The sequence below is a fragment of the Cuculus canorus genome, chromosome 2, assembly GCF_017976375.1.
Source record: "Cuculus canorus isolate bCucCan1 chromosome 2, bCucCan1.pri, whole genome shotgun sequence".
NCBI lineage: Eukaryota > Metazoa > Chordata > Aves > Cuculiformes > Cuculidae > Cuculus > Cuculus canorus.
The window spans coordinates 159,831,185-159,854,527 of NC_071402.1; the positions used below are offsets into that span (position 1 = coordinate 159,831,185).

General features: G+C 45.3%; 1 protein-coding gene across 2 annotated transcripts in view; it reads left to right on the top strand.

The window, feature by feature from the left end:
• The window catches only part of PTH1R (parathyroid hormone 1 receptor), a 146,233-nt gene that overhangs the window by 103,415 nt on the left and 19,475 nt on the right, over positions 1-23,343 (top strand). The window contains exons 5-8 of one of the 2 annotated variants that reach the window (XM_009556113.2): positions 5,438-5,532; positions 8,783-8,969; positions 13,777-13,930; positions 21,532-21,592. In XM_009556113.2, coding sequence (XP_009554408.1) covers positions 5,438-5,532; positions 8,783-8,969; positions 13,777-13,930; positions 21,532-21,592 — 497 coding nt within the window. The remainder of the gene's footprint in view (positions 1-5,437; positions 5,533-8,782; positions 8,970-13,776; positions 13,931-21,531; positions 21,593-23,343) is intronic. The other variant, XM_054060235.1, reaches the window with a different exon arrangement.

A 23,343-nucleotide genomic window follows, 5' to 3' on the forward strand; every position in this document is an offset into this window, starting at 1 on the left:
TAAATCTTCTTCCCTCCAATTTAAAGCCTTCGTGCATATACCCACACTCAACACACACAGAGAGGCACATTTACACATCTAAATTGGAGTGTCTTCGTCTAAGAGCTGACCCCAGTCACTCTCCAGATGGTGAGGGTCTGGCGCTTGTCAGCTCTACAGATGAGAAGAACAGAATTCTGCAGCAAAAAGTCATGTTCAACTCTCATTGATTTCCCTTAGGCTTTGAAAATCGGTGACTTTTTTGCCTTTTGCAAATAACCCTTCTCCCTGTCATCAATCTTTTTTAGTCAGAACTCTTATCTTAAAAAATCACAGGAAAAATAGTGACTAGAGCTAGTGGCAGAGGCTTTCTGACATTGCTTATCATTCAGAACAGTAAAATGCTTTCCCTGCTCATTTCAAAGATGTCATTAACAACATTTGAATCAACAGCTTTCAGAAATATTGCAGATATTTGATCCAGAAAGTCCTCACATGTGCTTCCATCATAGAATGATTTAGGTTGGAAAGGACCTTAAAGATTATCCAGTTTCAACCCCTCTGCCATGGACAGGGACACCTCCCACTAGACCAGGCTGCCCAAGGCCCAAAATGGCCTTGAACACCTCCAAGAGGTGTTCAAGGGGCATCCACAACACTGCTAATCCCACATTTCGGCATAACCTACCAATCCCTCAAAAGACTGCTGGATCCATTTCAGTCTCAGGACCTAAGTGTTGCAGAGTCTTGCCATTGTCTCCCAAAGAGAGAAAGAAAGAAAATGAGAGGACAAAGTTGGGTACAAGACCCAGTGTGATCATACTCGGAAAGTGGTTTGCCACCAGTCACCTAGAAAATACATCTCAGTCACCCACATCCCTTCCTGTGACAATGGAAGTAAACAGGGCGCATGAACACCAAAGCCTTGAAGGTTTGATCCAGCTCCTGAAACGTGGATTGTGTTTATACCCAGAGCCAAATGAGATGTCCTAGGTCACAGAAGACAACTGCATGGGAATTGCAGATACAAGGTGGTACCTACAGGAAACCCATTTCCTTCTGTAAGAGCACCTTGAAGCCAGACAGAACACTCAGGTGTCTAAAATTATGAGACACATAAGGACAACAGTATTGAGTCCTACAAGACCTGTTACCTGAAGCTCAGATGGATAGGAATTACTATATAAATGCAGACATCTCTATTTGAGGTTGATTACCCAAGACTCCTCTTGTGACAGCCCAGACCATGCAGCTGGTGGCTGAGGGCACCATCCAGTGATTAAAATAGATTAATTGCAACCTAAAGCACCTCTTTCTTACTGCTGGTGCAGGTCGCAAGCTCTGATGGACCCATCGACACCACGGACATCTAAATTAGAAGACTACATCCATTCTAACAAACTCCTTGCACCCAGAGTAGAGTTTGAGGGAGGAGGAATGCTCTTAACAGACTACAGCTGGCCGCAATGCAAAAGTGAAAGCACAGCCCTGGTTTCGCAACGGATGGGGCCTCAAAACCCCTCGCCTGTTGTTCTGATGTAGCTCTGAGGTGTCCTGCAGAGGAAAGCAGTTTTTGTTTGGAATCTGATCAACACAAATTATCTCCCTGTTGGTGGAAGTGGGTAAATTAAGAGTCAGGTTAAGCCCTGAGCGCAGTATGAAAATATAACAGCCAACTGCACTGAGGGTCACACACCTGGAAGTCGGCCAAACCACAGGGAGTGGGGAATGCAGGGACCCTTGTGGGAGGGGGGCATATCCAGCCCGTGGATGCCCATGGTGGCTGGGCTTTGTTTATTTTGTTTTCTTCCATGTACTCTATGAGTTCATGCAGAAGCCATCTCCAGCTCTGTTTTGGTTTCCTGTTCTCCCAGAACCCTCAGGCTGCTCTGAAGTTTCTACCTTGAGGTCAGGATGGTGGAAAGCTGAGATGCAAAAGGGAGCAAAGAGGAAGTCTCCTACCAAACCAAGAGGGAAGAGGAAAGGGAGATCTTGTTACAAGTTCAGCACACAATATATCTGAAACAGCACTTAGGCTTTTCACAGTTCAATCCTTGAGTTATGGCTGGAGAGCAGTTGGGAAGGAAGGATCAGGTGGTCTAGCTTGCTGTAGACAGATCATTTCACCTGGCTGTGCAAGATAGATTGCTGTGCTTTGGTGGAACTTTGCAATGTGTGACCAGGAAGGATGGGGAAAAGGAAGTGCCCTGAGGTTGTGCAGTTCCTAAGACCACAACAGAACATGACCTAGAGAGGCAGGTAGGTGCAAGATTTGATGGGAAGTCATTTCACCAATCCTAAAGCCAACCCAGCTGCCTCATCCTGGCCAGCCCCTTCCAGGAGCAACCGTGATGGGCTGTGTAGAAGACCTCCAGAGCATGCTTTTGTAGGCACCTTATGCAGGGGAAGGAGACAAATTGGGTGTCTTTAGGGTGATGGCAAATGAAAGAGACAGAGGGAAAATATCAGAAATGGGAAGAAAGGCAGGATCAGATCAATCCCACACTTTACCTATCATTTTCTTATCTCAACAGTGCTTGGAATGGAGTGGGCAGAGGGCAACATCCAAGAACAACTCTTTTGAAAGTTATGTTCCCTAATCTTGATACCATATTATGAGTTTTACAATATTTTACTGATAATCTCGGCCACTGGAATCATAGATACTGAGGTTTTGTCCTCTGCCTTTTCTTTAGCCAGATTTTCTTTTTTTCATTGCACATGTCAACAATTGAAAGTGAAGGTTTACTGCAGGATTCAAATTAAATGATACTGGCTGAAGCACCACACATTTTAGACCAGGGTCTCATGATGTCACACAGGAAGATTTTTGAAGGGTTGCCGCTTCCAACAGGTCAGACAATGACCAGTGACATTCGTTCTGTTTCCAGGGTGCGATTTAGGAGACATCAGGTAGATGGAGCACGATGGTCTAGTGGTTAATGCACTGTCTTCAGACTATGGAGGTCCAGGTTGTGTCCATGGCTTGGCCATGCATGACCTTTGTGGTCTTCTGTGGATTATTTAAACTCCCATCCATCTCAACTCTTAAAAGAAAGTTCTCAGACCATGATGGTGGTTGTTTCAGCTGGCAGATGACTCAATATTTTGTTACCTGGAAGACCTTTCCTGAGTCAGCAGTGAGGTTTTCACCAAGCTGGGACCTCCCTTGGGCTAGGAGATGAGTGAGACCTGGAATCACCTTTAAACCTTTTTTTCCTCTTGGGTAAATCCAGGTCTCACTGTTCCTGAGGACAAGCACACCTGGAAACTAGCAAGCACGAGCTGCCCTGTGTAGCCTTTGGAGAACCTCAACCTTTTGCTCCTGATGTTTTCTCAAGGACCTAAGCACCTCATCCAAAAAATCACCTTCCCTGAAGGCTCCTCACTATGACACTGAATAAGATTTGTGACATCTACGTCGGCAAGCAAGCACACTAGCGTGCATGCATGCGTGCATGCATGTGTATGTCTTGGCAGTTCTGACTCAATACCCTTTCAAAAAGAGGCCCTGTGGTTAATCAGAGGAATTAACCACAACCTCTGAAAATGTCCTGCCAGCCAATCAGAAAACCCTTTCCAACGCCATCGCTGCCACAACGGTGTCGTTGTCTGATAGGAACGTGGATCTTTCCGGTTAAATTTCTGAATGGAGTTCAGGGATGCTTTTGTTCAGCTGGGCATAGCAATGCCTCACAACTGCTGAATTACCAGGAATCCTAAACCTGGAACAGGTTTTATGCTTTCACCATAGAGCCAAATATTTCCTAGTTCAAAGAGGATTCCAGCTTGGCAGAAGGAAACATGCACCAGGCTTTGAAGGGAAGGAGGTATTATTTTTTTACCCCCTAAAGGTCTCAAATCGGCTCACATTGGCTTTTTAGTGCCTGCTGCATCCGCAGATATATAGACACATATATTTAAAAATACACACACACACACACACACACACAGACACAAAATTAATATTGGCAAGCACGCCACCCTACCAATGAAAACCGCAAAGAAACATTCACATATCTGAGGATTCTGATGTAATACGGCTGAGGTTTCGCATTCCAGGACAGAATTTCTACCCTCAAATCAAAATCAGAGCTGTCATTCAGAGCCCGGCGTTACTAATGTTATTACAACCCAGCGGGTGGGGTGAGGGAAAGGCGGGAGGCAGGGGAGGAGGGAACGAGGAGAAAGATGCTGCATTGGTTGGTTTCTTCAGGCTTTACTTCTAATTTCAGACTTAAAAGATGGTGCAAGCTAGGATGGTAGCAGGCATTTTAACCCTTTACAGGCATATGTTCAGTAATTCCTTAGTTAAGCTGCATTCCCCAGTACAGGATGAAGAAAAAGAAGAGAAGACTCCAAGGAGACTTTATTTTGGCCTTTCAGTACTTAAAGAGGGCTTAAAGGGGAAAGACAGGGAAAAACTTATAGCTGGGTCTGTAGCAACAGGGCAAGGGGTAATGGTTTTAAACTAAAAGAGGAGAGTTTTAGAGCAGATATTAGGAAGAAATTTCTTATGCTGAGGATGGTGAAACACTGATACAGGTTGCCCAGAGAGGTGGTAGATGCCCCATCCCTGGAAACATTCCAGGTCAGGTTGGATGGGGCTCTGAGCAACATGAACTGGTTGAAGATGTCCCTGATCACTGCACGGAAGTTGGACTAGATGACTTTCACGGTCCCTTCCAACCCAAACCATTCTATGATTCCATGATATCAATATTTAAGGGGAAGCTCAGAGTTTCTAAGCCCAACTCTGAAATATAGCGGGCCAAGAGAATTAAAACCTACTACAGGATTAATTACTATGAGCTGTTCTGTGACAGGGCCTCTTCCATGGCACTTTGGCAAGCTGAAGTTGCGTCTGGATTGCATAACCACAATCATAGGCTGCTTAAGATTTTAAAAACAGAAATTAAATGCAGGTGATTTCTTCTCATATCCCTCAGCCAAAGTGTATTCACCCTATGCTTTCTGTGGTGGGTTGGCACTCTACCAACCTGGACACCAGTCATTCAGCAATGGTATGGCATACTCTTCTGGCTAAATTTTACAGGTCCAGCAAAAATCCCAGGTCAGCGGACATTTTGGTCAAGCAAAAGTTGCTAAGTGATCTCTGGATTTGGCTGAGAGTTTGTAAAGCGCTTTGGGGTCCTTTGGGATGAAAATGCTGCAAAACGCCCAAGCATGGGATTAACCCAATTCCATCACTTGTCCCTTGCAAAAATCCCATTTCCCCATTTCCTCGGTCATTAGGAAAGATGAACACTGCTTTCCAAGCTGATCTTATGCCAAAAAGACAACATCAATTGTGATTGGTAAAGGCTTCCCAGACCCAGAGGTGTACACCCCCAGCAGGTATGATAGCCTGAATCTCTGTGCTGCTACCACGGTTGTGTTACGATGCAGTAGGACGCGTTCTAATGCGACGCTATTTTTTCCATCATTTGTACTGCAGGAGGTCTTTGATCGCCTCTATTTGATTTATACTGTTGGATACTCCATCTCTCTGGGATCCCTCACAGTTGCTGTCCTTATCCTGGGATACTTCAGGTAGGCGGCTCTGTTTCTACCTAAGCAAGTTGTCACTAGACTGGAAAAGCCTCAGGCTTTCCTGCAGAGTAAAACTGGGGTGGCATGCGCTTCTTCAGTAAGCCACAGGAGGTTGCATCTGTGCTTTGGGCTGTATTAGTGTCACTTAGGTCAAACCTCTTTGGGGGAAGGTGGGTGGGATGTCTGAACTTTTTCCACTTGCCTGCAATGAAGTTTTCTAGACACTCTTTGTAGCAAAAAAAAGGGAAGAAAAACATCTCCAAAAAGAAGTTTTTCTCTCTTGGAAGACTATCTAGGGATTTCTGTTCCTATTACCCCTTTAGATGGCTAATTTTTAGATAGCAGGGTTTCATAAGGGGAATTCCACTCTAAACACAAACATTCATGAAGGATAGACGAGTTGAAGGGGACCTCAACCATATAAAAATGCCAGCCTGACTCTTCCAGTCTCCCAGTGCTCCAGAGGATACCCTGGGGATCCAAAAATGACTGCTTACCCTCCTAACTCTGATTGTCTGTCCTCCCCTCCCTTTCCACCACCTTTGTCAAGGGATATAGATCCCTAAATACTATTTTGAACCTGCGCTATCCAGCTCCTCATACCTGCCTGTTGCATCTTCTCATTGGCACGTATGGGATAGGAAGGATGAAAGGTGTCTCTCACAGGTAGAAATTTGTCTTTTGGGAAACCCTACCTGGTGAGCTGCAGATAGAGAAGATCTCCAAATCCCTGAGTGCCAGAGTTGTTTCCCTTTGGTGTCTGGCAGTATCTTCTCCTAGCAGACAGCAGGACTCAGACAACAGCTGCGGGGGGGAATTCTCCGTACTGCAACCAACCACACGGTGTCTGCAGATGGACACGGTAGCTCCTACCGTGCAAGCTCGAGCTAAGCCCCAGACACATACCATCGGGAATAAAATGTGTGGCCTTTTGTTCTAAAAGTGCTCTGACCTCTCTGCTGTGAGCAAAAAGAGGTCAGGGGGATTTGCTTGGATAGCAGAACATCCCAGAGCCCAAATCTGTGACACATGCAAGATAAAGGGCACTACAGACACTTCCCCGAGGCACTTCACATGATGTAGTCCTCCAACCCATCCCTGCCACTCCCTCCTGTCCTCTCAACCCCTTCTCTCCTGTTTGATGCCCACTGGATGCTGGCAAGGCTGTTAAAATCTTTAATGTCCCTGTATGCAAGGGTAATCCTACTTTGAGGAGACGTTCTCTCTTTCTTCATGCAGTCAGAGCACTTCACTCACAGACCAGACTACATGGGTGACTGTGCCAGAGCAGCCTTGTCCCAAAGATAAAAGGAGCAGCAAGGGATCAAGACAGATTTCATTCCAGATACCACATAATCGAGAGATTTGCTGACTACATTTCACATGCAAGGAGCAAAGCCCATCTTATTTATCCCTCAGTAGTTACACTTGGTGTAATTTGTGTTATAATAGCACAGGCAACAGCAATTATTACTATGACAATCTCCCCCAAAGGAGAAAAAAAAAGAACAATTATTATTATTTTTTATTGCCATTATTGGATTTAAAGATTTAAAAGAGTATAAACCTATTAAAAGATACATTCATGACCAGCCAGGCAACTCAGATATAGAAGACAGAAGGGGACCCCAACGGATCACTTAGTTCCTTCTTCTCCCCCAAAGCAGGATCATTGTTTCTAGACATACCTCATAGATAAGGATCTATCCCATTTATATTTCACCATCCAGCTTTTCCCCCCAAAAAGGATCTTAAAGCGCTTTACAATCAGCATTTGTGGGGTCACTGCTGCCATTGCTGAGGTGGAGCCCAGAAACCGCTCAAGGTGACCAAGCAAAGGGTAGTGTCTCTGACAGCAAACAGCCCATCGCACTATAGTTACTACTAAATTTGCAGTAGGCACAAAGATTAGCAGTTTACAAGAACCTCTGCAAGATTTTGAGTGGCCAGAGGCTCTGTAGCCTTTGTAGTCCATTCCCTCTGCATGAAGTGCAGGTAAATGTGAAACATTTAAATGCAGGGTTTGACTCTGAGACGGGGAGATTTCTTGAAGGGAGGGGTTTAACTGTGGAAGAGACACAGACAAGATACACGATGTGCACCAAGAACCTTGCCTTCTGCCTGTAGGCCTCGGAAAATACCTGTGTGTCTGGTGCACACTCATTGCACGTGCATGAGCTGAACACCAGGAATGTGCTCATCACGCAGACACTGCACACAGGGATGAACATGCCCTGCACACATTGCACAGCTGTAGTTGGCTCACTGGATGCGCACTGCATGCCAGATGTGCATTCCCTGAATGTCTGCTGCATGTTGGATGCATGTTCCCTGCACGTACCCTATGGCTGCGCAACTACTGCATTCATCCTGATGTTCACCAGATGTGCAGATGCTGCATATGAGCTTCATGCTGAATAATGGAACAGTTTGAGTTGGAAGGGACCTTAAAGCCCATCCAGTTCCAAACCCACTGCCATGGTCAGGGACACCTCCCACTGGATCAGAGTGATCAAAGCCTCATCAACCTGGCCTTGAACACCTCCAGGGATGGGACAGCCGCAACTTCCCTGAGCAGCCTGTGCCAGTGTCTCACCACCCTCATCATGAAGAATTTCTTCTGAATGTCTAATCTAAATCTCTCCCCTTCCAATTTAAAGCCATTTCCCTTTGTCCTATCACTAAATGCCTTCTCAGTGTTTCCAGATACCTGTGCACTGCTCACACAGTGTCCTGCATGTGCAAACTCATCACTCATGTACTGCACACACACTCTGCACTCCAGATTTTCACACATTGAGCATGGACTGCATGTCACATACCCACCTGTTTGTGCCCTACACACACACACCCCCCCCCATCCTCCAGATGTAGAGGATGTAGAGGCACTGCCCACACTGCCCACTGCACGCATGCTTACTACCCATGCCTGATACAGCCAAAATGCATCCCTATTTCTTTACAAGATTTCCCGGTCAGAAATAAGAGTTTAAACAAGTACAGGCACAGTACTGTCATAACACCAAGTCAGCAGCATATGCTGTGACCAAACCCCTGGAGTAGGCATTAATTCATTTACCGACACCGTGGGTGAATTGTGAGTGCAGGGCAGCAGTGGCACTAACACTGCCTCCCCATGGTGGCACAGTGCTGATGAAAGGAGCTGAGGCTCCTCAGAAGCAGAAGGGACCCTGAGTCTGTCCAACTGATGGCTTAAAATACTCCAATCTTTCTCTGTCTCCTCCTCCAGACGTTTGCACTGCACTAGAAACTACATCCACATGCACCTGTTTGTGTCCTTCATGCTGAGAGCCGTGAGCATCTTTGTGAAGGATGCAGTCTTGTACTCTGGGTCAGCGTTGGAGGAGATGGAACGGATCTCAGAGGAAGACCTGAAATCCATTACTGAAGCACCTCCAGCAGATAAATCGCAGTTTGTGAGTATCACCAGAGCAGCTGGTTCTCCAGGCTTCATACATCTGTACTCTCTGTTCAGCACCTTGTCTCTTTTGAGGGGATTTTCCACCCTACTGGGAGACACCAGCTCCCCCCATTTCTTCACCTTTCACAGCCTCTGCCCATCCATTCCCATTCCTCTCAATCCAGAGAGACTGCCCAGCCCCAAAGCTAAGGTTCTCCATGACTACCATGTTCCCCATGGCAGCCAAAGGTAAAGTTAAGGTTGAGGCTTTGGTTCCCATCTATGACTACTATTTTCAACATTCTCCTGATGCCTTCTAAAGCGTACGGCTCTGGAAACTCCACAGCTGCCCCAGCACTGACAGCTCATCAGACTGACAGCCCAGATGTAGAAAAGGCACAGTTCGTGGCATCTGGGGAGGCTTTCAACTGCAACTCCAGAGCCAGAGCAGAGGCAGCTTGTGAGGAAGAAGGTCAGCAGCAGACATCTCTCCTCACCACAATTTCACAGCAAACCCTATCTTGTTGCTGCTGTTCTGATTTATCACTCCCACTTCTGGAAAAAAAATAGACATTTTAGAAGGGACAATGGAAGGACTATGTGCTATGATAAGAAATGGTAGGGCTCACCTGCAAAAACAGATGTCTAAAAGGAAACATCTTCATTCAATATAGTCACCTCAGGTTCCATCTATGGTCAGCTGTGTCAGTATGGCCACCAGAGCCAGTCAAGACAAGGGAATGACAAACCACATCCTAAGATAAAAATTGAAGTGAGATCAGGTAATCTTGACTCCAGAAGTATGTTTCTTTTCACTTTAAGAAAGCTTACATAGAGACATCTGCATTGTCCACGCACTTATGGAGGATGAAGCCCATCTTCAGGTTTCAAAGCTGTCCCTTCTCATTGAAGCTGTCCTCTTCTTGTCATTGGTGTTATCACTGATATGATAATGTCATCACTATATCTTAGGTGTGATCATAGAATCATATAATCATGCAATCATACAATCATAGAATCGTTTGGGTTGGAAGAGACCATGAAGGTCATCTAATCCAACCCTCCTGCAGTGATCAGGGACATCTTCAACCAGATAGGTTGCACAGAGCCCCATCCAACCTGACCTTGGATATGATGGCTCATCATCCACAAATTATTGGATGCTGCAGAAATAGAAAAGGTGTATTTTGTATCTAAGATCGAGGATTACCTTCAATGCACACAAAAAGTCTCTGCTCACTCAAACGTCTTCATGGAGTAGCTCTCACAATGTGTCCTTCTGCCTGTGTATTCATTCAGCTTCTCAAGGCTTTCACAGCTTATGCTACTAACAGGGACTTGGCCACCAACACTTCTGCATAAAATCAGCATATATAAAGCATCCCACTATGCACTCAAGTCACCCCAAATGGGAATTTATTATGATATTTCCTTCCCATTTCAGAGATCCATTTTGTTAATTTGATGAGTCTCTGGCTGGAGGACCCAGCACACTTCAAAACATTCCCTTTCTGGAAAGAACAAAATATGTTTTACTGCATTGTTTTCTGTTTCTCCTTGGGCTGGACTCATTATAAGGAATAATTGGGACGATATATTGCATTCTTTGAATATTAGCAATTTAATGGCATTGCCCATTGTTCTGAATTGAAAGGGAAACGAGTGCTGAAAGTGACAATCAATGTATTTCTTTTGTTTCCAAGTGAAGTGAGAGCTTTGCAATTATTGCCTGATGCTCCCTGTTGGGGGGGGGGGACGGTAAATGGAGATTTTTTGTGAGTATAAAAATGATCATTAAGCCTGGAAGGGGATTATTTAATTGACCTTCCTACTTTGACTTGCTTTGTAAAAGACAATAGATGGATATGTATTCGTATTATATATATCATAGAATCGTAGAATGGTTTGTGTTGGAAGGGACCTTAAAGATCATCCACTTCCAACCCCTTTGCCACCGGCAGAGGCACTTTCCACTAGAACATATACACATGTATACGTGTATATATGTGTATACATATATGCATATGTACACACACATTCTGATTGGCAAAGGATTAGGATAAGAGCTGGACGTCATTAAAAAGAGCATCTTTTTACTTACAAGATAGATACTACTGACATCTTCTGCAAGTCATTTGAATGGCCACAATGCTAACTTTGTATTCCTCTAAAAGGAACGAGCAGCATGGAGATGTGCTGCTGCTATGGGATGTGTCTGGTAGTCATAGGTTTCCCTGAGTCCTAGGGTTTCCACATTGATAAGAGATGGCATTACAAGTCCCTTTGTACCAATTAACCCCATGGAGTATTGTGTTCAGTTCTAGAATTCCCAACTTAAGATGGATATGGAATTGTCAGAATAGATCCAGAGGATGCCACAAAGATCATTCAAGGACTGGAGCACCTCTGCTATGAGGGTGGGCTGAGAGAGTGTTGGAATTGTTCAGCCTGAAGAAGAGAGGGCTCCAGGAAGAACTTAGAGCACTTCCAGTTCCTGAAGGGGCTCCTGGAAATCTGGAGAGGGACTTTTTAGAAGGGCATGTAGTGATAGGGCGAGAGGGGATGGCTTTAAATTGAAAGGGGGAAGATTTAGAATAGACATTAGGAAGAAATTCTTCACAACGAGGGTGGTAAGACACTGGCACAGTTTGCCCAGGGCAATTGTGGATGTCCCATCCATGGAATTGTTCAAGGCTAGATTGGATGGGGCTTTGAGCAGCCAGGTCATATGGGAGGTGTCTCTGCCTGTCGCAGCGGGGGTGGAATTAGATGATCTTTAAGGTCCTTTCCAACCCAAACCATTCTATAATTTTAGGTGGCATCATTACTTTGCAGCCTGTCTCCACTAGTGCTGAAAAATGTTGGAAGAGGGTGGCTTTGCTCCACGCTGGGCAGGGGAGTGTTGAGTTGCAGTCAGGGTTTTCAAGAAAGCAAAGGATTGCAGATCAGTGTGGAAAGAGTTCAGCTAGTGCGCTGGTTTAGAATTGGTATGTCCTTGAAGTCTTTTTCATGTCTCCCACCTTGCAGCTCAGATCTGTTCAGAAAACATCTTGACATTGTAGATTAAATCCTCCAACTTCCATTTCTTCTTTGAGGACCAGTAACCAAAGCCTACAGTGTCGGTGTCTTCACACTCAGTGTGAAAAGACAGGCAGCTCTAGAGGACACTGTCTTGGACACCCATGACAAGATAGGGTGACAACCTCAGCACAGTGCTTGAATATCTCCACAGAGGAGTGAGTGATGTTGCCGTTTGACAAGAAGCTTGCTGATTGGCAAGAAGCTTGACATGAGCCGGCAATGTGTACTCGCAACCCAGAAGACCAACTGTATCCTGGGCTGCATCAAAAGAAGCGTGGCCAGCAGGGCAAGAGAGGTGATTCTGCACCCCTATTCCTCTCTTGTGATACCTCACCTGGAGTATTGTGTCCAGTCCTGGAATCCTCAACATAAGAAGGAGATGGAATTGATGGAATGGGTTCAGAGGAGGACTACAAAGATGACCCAAAGGCTGGAGCCCTTCCCATATGAGGACAGGCTAAGCGAGTAGGGGTTGTTCAGCCTGGAGAAGAGAAGGCTCTGAGGAGACTTTATAGCAGCCTTCCTGTACCTGAAGAGGCTACAAGAAAGCTGGGAGGGACTTGCTACAACGGCTTGGAGTGATAGGATGAAGAGGAATGGCTTTAAATTGGAAAGGGACAGATTTAGACTAGTCACAAGGAAGAATTTCTTCACTATGAGAGTGGTGAGGTACTGGAACAGGTTTCCCAGGGAAGCTGTGGCTGCCCCCTCCCTTGAAGTGTTCAAGGCCAGGTTGGATGGGGTCTTGGGCAGCCTGATCCAGTGGGAGGCGTCCCTGCCCATCACAGAGGGAATGGAATTAGACTAGACACAAGGAGCAATTTCTTCACCGTAAGAGTGGTGAGGCCATGGAACAGGTCGCCCAGTGAAGTTGTGGCTGCCCCATCCCTGGAGCTGTTCAATGCCAGGTCAAGTGGGGCCCTGGGAAGCTTGATCTAGTGGGAGGTGTCTCATCCCATCACAGGGCAGGAGGTGGAATTATATGGTCTTTAAGGTCCCTTCCAACCAAAACCTTTCTATGATTCTACCATTCTATCATTCTATGATTCTATTCTGCTTCAATGTGACGGTTTAAACCTGAAAGAGGGGAGATTTAGACTAGATAGGAAGAAATTTTTGACTGTGAGGATGGTGAAACACTGGAATAGGTTGCCCAGAGAAGATGTGTCTGCCCCGTCCCTGGTGGTATTCAGGACCAGGTTGGACGGGGCTCTGAGCAACCTCATTCAGCAGAATGTGACCCTGACCATGGCAGGGGGGGTTGTATCTGGGTAATCTTTCAGATTCCTTCCAACCCAAACCATTCTATGACTTGCAACAGGTCACCCTGACCAAGGTAACTTGGCCACAGCCCTTTGTTCTCTAACTTGGATAACAGCCACATGGGAAAAATGAAAAAACAGCTGCCCGTGAAAGCATGTGAGTCCCTCATCACCAGGGTTAGGAGAGAGTAGGATCAGATCAACATCTGTCCTCATGCATCCTGTTCTCCTACACTCCCCAGTTCACCTGTTGTTGGAGACATGATGTCAGGCTGAGAGGAAGCTTTCTTCTTAATTGTTCACTTCTGGGTTTGTGTAGACTTTCCCCCTGCTAAAAACCCTGCAACATAATTTTCTGATTTTTTTTTTCCCTTTCTCCACCATGATTTCCAGTCCCTCTTGGCGAATCATGGCTTTATGTAGAACAAGAAATTCACATTATGTTCTTCACATAACCCTGTCTCTCTGTGGTCATTGCAGGTGGGCTGTAAAGTAGCAGTTACCTTCTTCCTCTACTTCCTGGCAACCAATTACTACTGGATTCTGGTGGAAGGGCTCTATCTCCACAGCCTCATCTTCATGGCATTTTTCTCAGAGAAGAAGTATCTCTGGGGATTCACGTTATTTGGCTGGGGTAAGTCAAGGCTGCTCCTTACGGCTGACCTGAACGAAGCCTGTTGGAAGTAGTCTTTGAAGGAAATAATACAAGGACATAAATTTAGAAGGGGGGACAGAGGCAGGATGAGCATTAGAGACACAGTGACTTTTGCAAAGACAATTTAGTCCTCTTGTGAAGCCTCATTTCTAAATTGTGATCTTTACACTGTGGCACTTCCAGGATCTCTGGAAGGACCAGCTCAGGCTTTCAGAGACAGCACATTTTGCCATCCTTCCAAAGCAACAAATGCGTGTGACAGCTGATTTTAATGCACCAAGTGCTTCCTGCTCTGAAACCAGATTTGGGCAGGAGGGGTGGAAAGTTGTGTGAGGCTGCTAGCATCTGTTCACAAGAGCAGACCTAAGCTCCTCTTTCGTACCTCGGATCTCAGTAGCTTTTAAAATCTCCAGAGGTTTCATGAGTGTTGGATCACAAGTAGAAACCTGCAATTTGTGGGGAAGCCTTTTTTTCCCATTTCCTTTTAACTTGGGCAACTTTTCTTAGAGTAAGGAGAAAGGGTCGGGATGTGGGTGCAAGGAGGGTGCTTATTACTGGAAAGCATTGTGGGCACACACATTTCAGACAAGAATGTTCTTTCTGTTCACTTCTGGCATTAACTTTGTCTTGCAAGGAGTTATGAGGTGCTGATAGGCTGAGGACAAAAAAAAACCTGCTCACAGTTGACTGAAGTATGTGAACTGCAAGGTAGACCAGGAAATGTATTAGATGATCCTTGAGGACATAACTAAGAATAATGAGGTGTAGGTTCACAAAGGAGCTTACAGCAAGAAAAACATCTTCAGAGGTGTCTATGGTTACCTTTAAAAGGTAAAGCCCAGGACCACTTCCTAGTTTCCAGGTCACAGAATTATAGTACCATAGAATCACTTGGTTGGAAAAGACCTTTGATATCATCAAGTCCAAACGTATCTATCCGCTACTAAATCGTATTCCTAAGCATTTCATCTGCTCATCTTTGAAACACCTCCAGGGATGGTGGCTCAACCACTTCCCTGGGCAGCTTCTGCCACCACCTGTCAACCCTTGCAGTATAGAAGTTTTTCCTAATATCCAATCTGAACCTCTCCTGGTGCAGCTTGAGGCCATTTCCTCTTGTCCTATCACTTTTTACGTGGGAGAAGAGATCGGCCCCCACCTTACCACAACCTCCTTTCAGGCAGTTGTAGACAGTGATGAGATCTTCCCTCAACCTCCTTTTCTCCAGGCTGAACAACCTCAGATCCCTCAGCCACCTCTCATAAGACTTGTTCTCCAACCCCTTCACCAGCTTTGTTGCTCTTCTTTGGACATGTGGCAGTGGCTCAATGTCCTTCTGTGGTGAGCGGCCCCAAACTGAACACAGGATTTGAGGTGTGACCTCACCAATTGGAGGTGGGTGAAGGGGAAGGACAGTTTTCCTGGTCCTGCTGGCCACAGTTTCTGATACAGGCCAAGATGTCATTAGCGTTCTTGGCCACCTGGGCCACTGCTGGTTCATGTTCAGGTGCTGTCAACCAACATCTCTAGGTCCTTTTCCACCAGGCAGCCTTCCAGCCACTCTTCCCCGAGCCTGTAGTGTTACATGGAGTTATTGTGTCTCAAGTGCTGGACCCGGTGCTTGCCCTTGTTGAACCCCACCCCGGTGGTCTCAGCCCATGGATCCATCCTGTCCAGATCCCTTTGTGGAGCCTCCCTACCATCAGGCAGATCAACACTTTCACCCAGCTTAGTGTCATCCACAAAATTACTAAAGGTATACTCAATCCCTTCATCCAGATCGTAAAGAGAGATGTTGAACAGAACTGGACCCAGTACAGAGCCCTGGGGACACCACTAGTGACTGGCCTCCAGCTGGATCAAACTCCATTTACCACCAGTATTTGGGCCTGGCCACCCATCCCAGTCTGGGTTGGGGCATATAAACTGCTGTGAGACAGAGACGACTTTAGATGTCACCTCTTTTTCAAAACAAACGAACAAAAAACTAAACCAGAAATAAACCCAAACCCCACTTTCTTCCAAAACCTTCAAGCTACATAAAATTCTCTTGGCAGAAAATGGCACTAAACCGTAAAGACTTAAAGAAGCAATTCCCTAGAGCAAATTCTGGAAGAGAAGGAAGCAGCTCAAAAATAATGCCATATGTTTAATAGGAAAAACCAACTTGATGCTGCTCGTAACGCAGCCAAAGGAAAACAGTTGAACAGGCATGGGTGCCTCTCATTAATTCTTCCAACCACTGCCAGAGTATAATCATTTTATCAGAGCAACCGCAACGCTGAAGTCACACCTGTCACAACACCAATCGTCTATGTGCTTCCAAAAGTTTGAGGCTGCTCAATTTAAATTCCTCTGGAATGAGAACATAGGATCCCTCCAGTTCCATTTGTTTTTGCTTTGTTTTGATTAGCATGATAATGTACACACACATACCCGCACAGACGTATTGCTTTGCTAGTTTTTGGGCACTGGAAAGGGCAACCCAATCCAAGACCCACTGGAGTCAGTGGAAAAACTCCAGTTCCCTGCAGTGGGCACTGGATCCTGCCCATACCACAGCAATGAATGACAGGGAATCAGCGATAAATAATTATGACATTCCACATAGGTACAAAAAAGACAAATTTGCCCCAAAAGCTGGGATTTTTTTTTTTTTTTTGATGTTTGTGTAACAATAAACAGCAGTGGATTTATCCTGCCTGGAAATTTCCAAGGTGGAGGTTGGGAGCAAAAATCATCCTACAGCATCTTATTTCCAGACTACTGAAGAAACTAGAACATAGAGATACTCTTTGATGTCAGACCCAAAGATTTTTGTCGAGTCTTTTCAATCCACATCCTCACAGCTCCATGAAAGTCCACAGTGCCCCTACAGGGGAGACACTGATGACAGAAAGGAACGTGTTCCTTGCCAGCACCAGACAAAAATAAATAAATAATGGTATTATGGGCAACAATAAATTCCCCAGCAGACTTCAAGTTCCCTGCAGCTGTTTTATGAAGGAAGTCTAAGAAGCATGACCAATAGCTAGAAAACCCAAGCTGATTCCACTGGCATTTTTTCTTCACACCATGTTAATTCCACCCCCCTGGCTGGGCTGCCCTGGCCTTCAGCTACAGCACAAATGACGGTTGCAGGGAGACCTGAGAAAAACAAATTGATTTATGTGTTACTTTTAGAGGTGCCCAAGTCCAAAGACCCATGACAATGAGCCCTGAATCTAAGCAGAAGTCGTAGAAACATAGAACCATAGAATAATAGAATGGTTTGGGTTGGAAGGGACCTTAAACATCATCCAGTTCCAACTTCCCTGCCATAGGCAGAGACAACTCCCACTGGACCAGGCTGCTCAAAGCCCCATCCAACCTGGCCTTATCATCCTGGCTTAAAAGTTTTTGTACCTAACAGGACAAGAGATATAAGATTGTATTATCAGTCCTGGTAAATATTAGAAAACCGTGACACAGAGGGACTGAAAAAAAATACATGCATTTTTCCTCAGAGTAGTTTTCAAATAGCAGGGAACCGAGACCAGATTTCTCAAGACTTACATAAGAACCATAGAGAGACCTTAAAGATCATTGACTTCCAACCCCCTTCCACGGACAGGGACACCTTCCACTGGATCAGGAAAGCCCCATCCAACCTAGTCCTTAATAATTCCAGGGATGGGGCATCCACAACTTCTCTGGGCAACCTGTTCCACTACTTCACCACCCTCACAGCGGAGATGAGATCTTTATTCATAAGCTTTCTTCTCCTATCAGTTGCTTTGCAAACACCTCTCTTACTCACAGCTTTGACACATGCATGAAAGCAATTTTTCCAGCTGCTAGGAGACACACACAAAAGGAAAGCTACAGAGGAGAGCAGGGGGTTGGGGTGGCCACCAGACTTTGCCCAGCTTGAGGCATGCACATTTTCCAGCTGATGGGGAGATACCTGACTTTATAGCACCTGCATTGTACACACTGTGTGTATTGACTCGAAATGCACAGCGCATACAATGTGGATTCTGTAGAAGTCACTCACGGCTTCGCCACCCGTTGGGGGTTCAACCTGTGTCACACTGGTCATGCACATAGGGTATATACCTGCAAGGCAGAGGACATGCGTGCATCCATCCATGCCTGCATATGTCTGCACTCACAGCCACCCAGGAGTTCAGAGGCTTTTTGGAGATTTGCTTTCCTTACCCTGGTGGGTTGGCCAGATGCATCTAATCTTGTGTGACTTCCCTGCTGGGAATGCTGCATTCTCTCTGGTATCTTGATGTTTGGCATTATCTTTAGATGTTTAACTTTGAGGGCCTCAGTCCTGATTTTCTGGTTGATTGCTCTGCCATAAATGGGCACTGTGAGAGATCAACAGGAGTGATTGTCAGTCTTGGGGCGTCATAGACCAGGACTTTCAAGTGGAGACACCAAAAAGTGTCTCAACACCCTCAGAATATAAAAGAGGTGGTAGAGGCAAAGCAAAGCCTTCTGACTCTAAGTTCGACTCATAAAGTCATAGAATCATTTGGTTGGAAAAGAGCTTTGAGATCAACAAGTTCAGACGTATCTGTATTCTATTAAACCATCTCTCTAAGCAGGTTGTCTGCCCATCTTTTAAACACCTCCAGGGATGGGGACTCCACCACCTCCCTGGGCAGCCTCTGCCAGGGCCTGAGAACCCTTTCCATGAGGAAATTTTTCCTAGTATCTGATCTGAACCTCCTCTGACACAACTTGATCTCTAAGATCAGGTTACCAGAGTGGGAGGAAAAGGAACTCTAGGAATCACCTGATAACCCAGACTCTGCGTGTTATGTTGGCATAGAAACAATCTAAAAATGAGACACAGGAAAGGGAGTGGAAAAACTGCTTTTTGTTAATTTAGGAACATTTACGATTGTTCACATTGCAAGGAAAGAATGATGTGAGAGACCCAGAAAGACAAAGGTAGCAATAAAACTGGTGCCAGGAATTCACTTTGTGTGTTTTGCAAAAATATCTCAAGCATCCTTTTCCTCAGCTTGCCTGAACGAAGTGAGAAAGCACTGCACAGGACACAGTAAATCCACACACAGGGACTTTTTTAGGTATAATTATTTTCTCCTGTAAATTTTCTTGTTGCTAGGACCTTTGAACAGAGCACAGGATTAATACGAATGGAAACAGTGTCTCTTCTAAAGTGCAGGACAGGCTAGAGAGGAACAAGTGTGTGTCAAACACATAAAAGTGTGTATGAATCCAAACCATAGAATCATAGAATCACAGAATCACAGAATCATAGAATCGCAGAATCATAGAATCATAAAATCATAGAATGATTGGGTTTGGAAGGAACCTTAAAGATCATCTAATTTTACACCCCCCCTGAGATAGGCACTGGATCAGGCTGCCCAAGGCCCATCCAACCTGGCCTTGAACACATCCAGGGATGGGGCAGCCACAACTTCACTGGGCAACCTGTTCCAGGGCCTCACCACTCTCATGGTGAAGAAATTCCTCCTCATGGCCAGTCTGAATCTGCCCCTCTCCAGTTTATCTCCATTGCTCCTTGTCCTATCACTCCAAGCCTTTGTGAACAGTCGCTCCCCAGCTTTCTTGTAGCCCCTTTCAGGTACTGGAAGGTCTCTATAAGGTCTCCTCAGAGCCTTCTTTTCTCCACACTGAACAATCCCAACTCTCTCCGCCTGTTCTCGTATGGGAGGTGCTCCAGCCTTGGAGACAATCCATCTGAAACAATTCATCTTTCAAGCTTAGAGCTTCACAATAGCAGCTGAACATCCACTGTCTCACAAGCCAGCCGCAAGCATGTCAGTCTCTTAACACGACCAATTCCTCCTTTAGTATAAACTGGATTATCAACAATGATATCAGAGAAGTAGTAGCTGATAGCTCAGCCTGTAGCTTGGAACACACAAGTATTTTTCATAGATAGGCGATTAACAGTGAGGAGGAAATAGAAGGTCCTTGTTATAATAAATCATCACCTTCCCCAGGCCCTTAGCTTCAACGTGCTCACAGGTTCCCAGTGCAATAGGTTAAGTATTTTCTTTCCACTGCCAGCCACAGACCAGGGTGCATTCCTTATAAATGTATCTTTGTAGGCAGTGCTGCTGCCCTGGTCCTGAGTGAGGCTCTGTGTTTAATTATTTATGCTTTCTTATATTACCAGGGCATTTAAAGGTTCCAACCAAGATAACAGCCCCGTTGTCCGTGTGTGTATGAGGCGTCCCTGCTCCACACCCCAGCTCAGGAAAGCGTCAGTGGTCAGGAAAGCCTTTAAGCACTCTAATGAGACTTAAGTGCATGCTGAAAGTTAAGCGTGTGCTTATGCATGCCGAGCCCCATTGAGCTTAGACTATGAACAGCATATTTACAGTCATCGGTGATAAATGTCGCCTTTATTTATTTTTTACCTTTTTTTTCACCTGAAAGGGCTTATTCTTCTTGAATTTATAGAAGCTACTGTGGATTTAATCCTGCCTTTTAAAGGAAGCCAGTAGGGGACTCAGTTGTACAAATAAAGCAGAACTGGACCCTAAAAAATAAATAGAAGATTGCATTTGGATAGTGGCGATTCTTTTACTTTTCACCAGGAAAAGATTATGCCCAGCGTAACTGTACTGAAATAAGGGTTGTTCATTTGGGAGTGAACCTTTGGCTACAGTATTTTACAAGCATTGCCCTAAATTCTAGCATTTATCTGCTTCATAGAGAGAGCCTCTCACACTTTAACAGAGCTTCGAATCCAGCCAGCCCTGTGCTGGGAAGAACAGTCTGAGCCTGACTCCATATCCTCCTCTGCTTGATGTCAGGGGGAGGGAATAAACATATTGAGAACGGTGCGTTGCACAAAACCCTTCTCTGCTTCAAACTGAATCAGTTGGCTAGAGCAGATATCAGCCACCCAGGTTCAAGCACTACAAGCTACATCTCTATAAAGCAGTGCTTGAGTGAAGGCACAGGACTTGATCATTTATCCTGTCAAGTTCATTACTCATCTCAGTTCCAGATCAGCTAGAACAGGAACCAGGAGGTATCTTAAGCCTGGATTGCTCCTGGACCTTGGGCAGCCTGATCTGGTGGGACGTGGTGGGGCTTGGAACTAGATTATTTTTAAGGTCCCTTCCAACCCATACTATTCTATGATTCTAACGACACCAACTTGGGAAAGCAAGCTGCTCCACTTTGAAAGCCAGGAGAGTTGAGTAATGTAGACATGTCCAGACGTAGAATTGTACAACCTTTAAGTTCGGAAAGATCTCTGAGGTCATCAAGTCCAACCATCAACCCAACACCGCCATGCTTACAAAACCATGTCCCAAAGTACCATATCTACATGTTCTTTGAACACCTCCAGGGACGGTTTCTCTTCCAGAAAATACTCCCTGCCAAGATTTGATTTACCATTTGGATTGCAGAAGAGATGTGAGGCTCAAATCAGTCTTTCTTACTCTAAATTATGCTGAATATTTAAAAACTGCTTCTTCCACCTTCTTCTTCCTCCCTTTCCACCAGGGTTTTATGGTAACAGAGCCCTCTATCTCACCTACTCACCCTGTTTGACCTGTGTTTTTTTGCAGGACTCCCTGCTGTATTTGTTACAGCGTGGGCCAGCGTGAGAGCCACTCTAGCTGACACAGAGTAAGTCTTATTGGATTTTCTTTTTTCTTTTTTATATGTGATGCTTTTAGCAATGGTGATGTTTTGGGTGAATCAGAAGGGAAAATAAAAAAAAAAAAAAAAAGAAACCAGGCAAAGCCAGAACTGATTTCTACTATGAAATCAGTGAACTTTAGGGGTTGAGAGTGAATGTGGTATGGAAGGTTGAGGTGTGTTCAGCTTTCATGGAAAAATAGAATGATAGAATCATAGAATGGTTTGGGTTGGAAGGCACCTCAAAGCTCATCCAGTTACAATCCCCCTGCCATGGGCAGGGACACCTCCCACTGGATCAGGCTGCTCAAGGACTCATCCAACTTGGTCTCGAACACCTCCAGGGATGGGGTATGACTTCTCTGGTCAACCTGCGCCATTTCAGTTCCGTTACAACCATCTCAGTAAAAAATTTCTTCCTAATATCACGTCTAAATCAGCCCTCTTTCGGATTAAAACCATTACCTCACACCCTATCCCTGCACTTCCCGATAAAGAGCCCCTGCCCAGCTTTCCTGTAGGCAGGAACTTTCCTCTCTTTCTTTTCATTTTACAGTATTTGATTAATGTGAACACGTGCAGCTGTTTCCCCTGGGGCCAAAGAGGACTGCTCAGAGCTAGGCAGGGGTAGGACAGGGATCTTTAAAATCCTAAATGAATGGGCACAAACTTCGGAGCTATCAGTTTCAGCACAGTCAAATAAGGGATTTCAAAGCTGGTGAGGTGATGAGGCTGTAACTCCTCACTGCACAAGGTGTGGATGTCAGCATGTCCTTAGGTTTAAAAAGCATTTGTACAAGGTCGCAGAAGATTAATTCCTCTAAAAGCATTAAATACTCAGTAATGTTCTGGCTCAGGAAGCTGTCCTGAACTGCAGATTGTTGGAAGAATATTCTATAATAGAAAAATATCACTATCTGCTTGCCTGTTCCACGTTTAATATCAGCTTCTGGCTGCTCTCAGAAATAACATACCAGACTAGTTGCTTCTTTGGTCCTACACATGCACCCTCATGGCCTCATATTTTTACAGTAAGCCTAATGAAGGACCCATAGCATCCAATCTCCAAACCCCAAAATAGTCTCTTTTTCCCCCAGTAATGTACAGGCTTGACCACACAACATGTTTCTTCTCCCAGCTATCTGCCAGCAAAAGTAGGGGTCCCCAGGCACCTTTTCAAATGGCTTTGCCTGGGAGGAGACTGCATTCCAGATGGGATTTCAGCTCCAGGCTTGGAAGAATGGAGTAGCACAGCTTCTGGAGTGTGACGTGTCTGCATTGGCACTGGCTCATCCTCGTACAGCCTTTCAGTCAGCACTAGTGGTTTCTTTGCCACCGCCTCTCGCTTTCCTTGAATAACTGCCTGGGCAGCTTTTGGCCTGTGAAATGAAAACTGCAGCTGCCATGCGGGGGTTGTCTGGCTCAGATAAAGAAAAGCCTGTGGCAGTCCTCTCTCCGCGGTTGGAGAGAATTCAGAGAAATTAACACTGAGTGACCTTATTGAATGGCTGCTGGAAACTCTTGGAAGGAAATAGTGTTCAGCCCCTTCTTGGCAGACAGAGGACCATAGCCCAACATCTACACCACCAATAGTTTGACCTTCCAGCCCTCATTTGAATAAGATATGAATATGCAAAGGAGATAAAGACTTTTGTAGGGTGTGGCTGGGTCTCTGTGCAAGAGCAGGGCTCAAGGAAGCCCAGGAACAACATGTAGAACCACTGTATTTTCCCTGTCAC